Here is a 6,000-nt window from a genome sequence, read left to right on the forward strand (position 1 = left end):
TCAAAAGTGGACCTAGAAGTTTGTCCTTAATTAAATATCTATTGGGAGCCCATCTGGACCTGCCDCTTCACCTCCCTTCATATTGAAAATAGCATCAGATATTTCAACACCATCCAATTTCTTTTGTCTTCTGAAATAAAGGGAAAATCAAGATTCAGAGTTGTAAAGTGTGTTATATTAGGAAGCAAATGTTTGGTTTATTTCTACAGTATCCATTGATAATTGTCCTTGTAAATTATGAATTTCATGAATGCCGTTAAGCTGTTTGCRGCCTTTGAGGTGGAGAGTTCTTCATACTGAGCTTTAAGAGCAAATAATTCCTTGTTTACTTCTACTGAGTTATCCAAAAAAGCTTCCCTCTCCAATTCTCTGATTTTGCTGTCCATCTCTCTCATTTTCAGATTTCATTGATTTGAAACTGGTAMAAYKTATMATTTGCCCCCTAATATATGCTTTGAAGCCTCCCACCTCGTACTCACTGATGTTTGGTCAGTGTTCACTGTAAAATAAACATCTATAAGCACTCCAACGTAATGTAAGAAGTCTGGGTCCTGTAACCATCTGGGATGCAAACGCCATCTAGAGGATCCTTTTACTAGTTTTGTATCCCGATAGAATAATCACACAGGTGAATGGTCACTCAGAACAATACTATCATATCCACTTCCTGTACGAGAATGTGATTTAATATGATTCAAATATCGACGCGTAACATGAATACTCCCTTTTACTCGGGTTCTGAGTCCTCCGAGGTTCACATAGATTCAAGTCCTTAATGAAAAGCTGTAATTTCTTTCTACTCTGCGAGTGGGAAGTGTCTAAACCAGAGGAGCGGTCTAGATGAGGATCAAGAGTGCAATTAAAACCCYCTGACATTAGGACTTTACCAGGACGGGAGGCCATCGATAGAAATACATTCCCAAAGAATTTGGGATAATCATCATTAGGACCATAAACATTAACCAGATTAATACACTCATTCAAAAGAGTTCCCTGTATCAAAATGTATCTACCAGCTGCATCAGTTGCAATATGATCTACTTGAAAGGGAACAGATGTGTGAATTAAAACCATAACACCACGAGAATGAGAGGAGAAACTGGATGCTATTACTTGCCCTTGCCATCTCCTGCGTACTTTCAGTAGCTCATCCTTCAACAAGTGAGTTTCTTGAAGGAACACAATAGGTGAATGAAGTTGTTTAAGCCTCGTAATAACCTGTTTAGGCTTGGATAGTTTACAAACTCCACGGACATTACACAAAGTCAATTTCAGTTTTGCATTTGGAGTCATTTAACCAACGATGTAAACATGGAATAAGCTATAGCATAAAGGCATATCTAAAATATGTTTAGTATCCACAAGGACCGCATTCATATTTTGTAGAGAGGAAAATATGTAGAGAACTGTTGGAACAAACAAACATAAATCTATCCTAACAGTAAAACACTGAACCCCATTCCCCTGTCTCCCTAACCGAGACACCCAACGCTTCCTCTCGCACCTCCCCTTAATCGTAGAGTGTAGCCTGGTGGACGACTGATCCATTAAAGGGAGCAGTCTAACCTAAGCGACGCTAAACAAAACAGTGTCTCCTGCCTTCTCTCGGCTATTACTCCTCACAAACAAAACAAAAGGCATATCTAGCAAGATGATATGTGAAATATCACAGTATTCGTTTGAAAAATAGCAAAGAATAGCTCCACCTAAAACATTAACGCTAGCCTGAGACTAACGTTACAGTATGGACAGTCCAAAATAGTTGTAGATGAACTGTTGCTAGTAGCTACCAAGTAACAAAATGGCCCATACCTTTAGCGTTAACATAGTCTACCATGATAAATTTATAATCCCMAAAAAAGKATCAAAGATCAGAAATGGACAGGCTACGTGAGAAAAAAATATATACCATTGAAGATGTGCTATGTTACCCAAAGGCCCTTTGCACATGATGTCAGGCTTGCACGTGAGTGTCAATCATTTTAGTCCAAGGATACGATAGAAACTTAAGTCTTCATATAAAGTAGTCCCGATGCTTCTCGGTAGTGCAGGATGAATGAATAAGGTCCCACTGTGTCATGGCTGGCTCACTGGCTAAATAAGTGAGGTAACATTACCCATTTTGAGTCTGTTAACATGGAGTTAAACATCTTTGCCGGTATTTTACAGTGTTTTATGTAACCCAATGGAASAGAATTATCAACATACCAAAAATAAACTTAAACGTGACGTTCAACATTCAATGGACAGCTATTTCGCCTGTCATATWGAMGAAACTGAGCTAACTGATGAGCACATACAGGCTACAAATAATATAAAGAAACTTTGAGTGGGCTAGCTCTCCATATTATTCACTTAACTGTTATGCTAGCTACAGTACTACAGTAGCAGATAATACATTAACGAATGTTAGTTAGCTTACCAACAGTCACATAATCCAAGATGTTGCAAGATGTTCTTCTTGTTTTAGGAATATGTCGATTCATAAATGGATGTAGATACGCCTGAAATTGTCCAAGAAAATTGCTGTTCGTGTTACGAGGATTTAAAATATAAGATTTTAAAAATGTAAAGAAGTTTCGCCGAAATTGTCAGGAGAGCACTAAAAACACGTCCTCTTTCTGTTCAACGCAATAACCCCCCTTCCCATTAAGTCTGCTTAATGAGACACTAAACAAAACAAGATCTCTATCTCTCTCTCAGATGCACACACACATAGATAACTTTTTGCTTGTCTATACTGTTTATGTCATCTAGTCTCTGTTCAGGCTCTGCTCGCTGACTCAGTGTGGCTTCTCTGAAGTGACAAGCACACCTGCAGCATGACGGAAAAGGGGGTTGTGCTGGGCCGAGTGTGTGTATGCAGTATGTGTGTGGCTAATGAGGTGAGTGTGTGGCTTCATACCTGACAGACACACTCATGCATGAGGTCTATTTGCATCCAGGAGCTCACAGAGAAGGACCATGCCAAAACCCTCTGCCTCCACTGAGCTACTCATCTGTGGTCCCTCTCCCTCTCCCCCTCTCTCTCACTCCCGCAGTGTGTGTGGACGTGTATATGTGTGCGTGTGTGTGTGTGCTATATCCTCGTTGCTCCTCTCAGCTCGCCTCTCTGTGTGACCTGTCTTGTTAGTGCTGGCTGTGCCAAGCTATGAGTCATCTCAGTTCTCTCTGACCATAGTTAGGGTCAAGACCAAGAAACAATCCTCACACACTGCTGCCTCAGAACAGYTTATCCCATACTCGACTTAATCTATTAGATATGTGCCTCTTGTCATTAACGCTACATTTAATGGAAAACTGTAATTTATACGGTCATTTCAAGTTTCAAGTTTAAAATGTCACATTTTAAATGTCACATGCACAAGTACAGTGAAATGACTTTCTTGCAAACTCAAAACCCAACAATGAAATAATCAATAATGTATTACTAGAAAAAAACACAAGAAATAAGAACAAGAAATATGAAATACACAATACACAAGTAAGTCAGTAAGCATTTGTTACAATACCATGTTTACAGTGCATTCGGATAAGTATTCAGAACCCTTAACTTTTTCCACATTTTGTTATGTTACAGCCTTATTCTAAAATGAAATAAATAGTTTTTTCCCCCCCCTCATAAATCTACACACAATACCCCATAATGGCACAGCAAAACCAGTTGACATTTTTAGCAAATGTATAACAAATAAAAAACTTATATCGCATTTACATAAGTATTCAGATCCTTTCCTCAGTACTTTGTTGAAGCACGTTTGGCAGCGATTACAGCCTCTAGTCTTCTAGTCTACAAGCTTGGCACACCTGTATTTGGGGAGTTTCTCCCATTCTTCTTTGCAGATCCTCTTAAGCTCTGTCAGGTTGGATGGGGAGCATCGCTGCACAGCTATTTTCAGGTCTCTCCAGAAATGTTTGATCGRGTTCAAATCCAGACTCTGGCWGGGCCACTCAAGGACATTCAGAGAGTTGTCCCGAAGTCACTCCTGCATTGTCTTGGCTGTGTGCTTAGGGTCATTGTTCTGTTGGAAGGTGAACCTTCACCCCAGTCTGAGGTCGCTGAGCGCTCTGGAGCAGGTTTCATCAAGGATCTCTCCTTGCTTTGCTCTGTTCAACTTTCCTCAATCCCGACTAGTCTCCCAGTTCCTGCCGCTGAAAAACATCCCCACAGCATGATGCTGCACCACCCATGCTTCACCGTAAATATGGTGCCAGGTTTCCTCCAGATGTGGCATTCAGGCCAAAGAGTTCAATCTTGGTTTCATCAGACCCAGAGAATCTTGTTTCTTCATGGTCTGAGAGTCTTTAGGTGCCTTTTAGCAAACTCCAAGCGGGCTGTCATGTGCTTTTTGCTGAGGAGTGACTTCCGTTTGGCCACATCTAACCATAAAGGCCTGATTGGCGGAGTGCTGCAGAGATGGTTGTCCTTCTGGAAGGTTCTCCCATCCCACAAGAGGAACTCTGGAGCTCTGTCAGAGTGACCATCGGGTTCTTGGTCAACTCCCTGACCAAGGCCCTTCTGTAACGGCTTTCTTCCAGGGGTGAAGGAGAGGACCAAAGTGCAGCGCGGCTAGTGTTCAACATGTTAATTAAAGAACAAGTGAAACACTACAAACAACATACAAAATAACAAATGTGAAAAAACCGAGACAGACCTATCTGGTGCAGACAAACACAGAGACAGGAAACAATCACCCACAAAATCCCAACACAAAACAAGCCTCCTATATATGATTCTCAATCAGGGACAACGATTACCAGCTGCCTCTGATTGAGAACCATATTAGGCTGGACACAGAAACAGACAAACTAGACACACAACATAGAATTCCCACCCAGCTCAYGTCCTGACCAACACTAAACAAGCAAAACACATAATAACTCTGGTCAGGACGTTACACCTTCTCCCCCGATTACTCAGTTTGGCCGGGCGGCCAGCTCTAGAAAGGATCTTGGGTGTTCCAAACTTCTTCCATTTAAGAATGATGGAGGCCACTGTGTTCTTGGGGACCTTCAATGCTGCAGAAATGTTTTTGTAACCTACACTTCCCCAGATCTGTGCCTCCACACAATCCTGTCTCGGTGCTCTATGGACAATTCCTTCGACCTCATGGCTTGGTTTTTGCTCAGACATGCACTGTCAACTGTTGAATTTACCACAGGTGGACTCCAAGTTCTGAAGGAAGATCAATTGAAACAGGATGCACCTGAGCCCAATTTTGAGTCTCATTTTTTCTTTTTTTTCTATATTGCAAAAAATTCTAAAAACCTGTTTTCGCTTTGTCATTATGGGGTATTGTGTGTAGATTGATGAGGATTTTTTTTTATTGAATTAATTTTAGAATAAGGCTGTAACGTAACAAAATGTGGAAAAAATCAAGCACTGTAGATCCTGTTTCTGTCTACAAGAGGTTTTAGAGACTATGGAGATTGCATGAGGCAGCATAATAGCTAATTATAGACTCCTGTATTGTATTGCTTTAGCTCAATAAGAACAACAAATACCCAGAAGTGGGGAGGAGAAAAGGAGTGGAAATCAATATTCTGTGCTATTCCTCTGATCTCAACTCCTGCAGAACAGGACTGGAAAGAACAGGAGTGTAACAAGGGATTAGTCATCAAAACAAGAGAGGGAAGTAGGAAGGTGGAGAGAAAGTAGAGAGATTTAAAAAAGGGAGAGAGGAGAGGAGAAAGGATGCGAATGTGACAAGGAGGCTAAAGTGTGTTTGAGAGAGAGAGAGAGAAAGAGAGCGAGAGAGTGAGGGAGGGCTTGTGAGTGGGAATCTTGTTATGTTCTGATCCCTTTTGATCAGTACGTGGGCGTAACTAAACCCCTCTTACCGTCTGCGATCGTCAGTCTCTCATTTTGTCATATAGTAAATTAAACATGACGTTCGCTTCACATCCTATTGATTATACTGGAATCACATTTATTCCTGTGGCTGTGGTGTTTGACCCTGTCTGTTATTGTAACCCTGCAGTGACCTTGTGTGTGTGTGT

The 6,000-nt window shown here is 41.1% G+C and overlaps 1 protein-coding gene across 2 annotated transcripts in view; it reads right to left on the bottom strand.

The window, feature by feature from the left end:
• Positions 1-6,000, bottom strand: part of phactr1 (phosphatase and actin regulator 1) — a 64,064-nt gene that overhangs the window by 24,167 nt on the left and 33,897 nt on the right. Inside the window, exon 1 of one of the 2 annotated variants that reach the window (XM_070446223.1) lies at positions 1,932-2,110. The exons of the other annotated variant lie outside the window; for it this stretch is intronic. Within the exon in view, the coding sequence (XP_070302324.1) occupies positions 1,932-1,950 (19 nt within the window). The 5' untranslated portion in view covers positions 1,951-2,110. Of the gene's footprint in view, positions 1-1,931; positions 2,111-6,000 lie in introns of those variants that run through there. 2 annotated transcript variants of the gene reach the window in all.

This window comes from Salvelinus sp. IW2-2015, linkage group LG13 (genome assembly GCF_002910315.2).
Source record: "Salvelinus sp. IW2-2015 linkage group LG13, ASM291031v2, whole genome shotgun sequence".
NCBI classification, from domain to species: Eukaryota; Metazoa; Chordata; class Actinopteri; order Salmoniformes; family Salmonidae; genus Salvelinus; species Salvelinus sp. IW2-2015.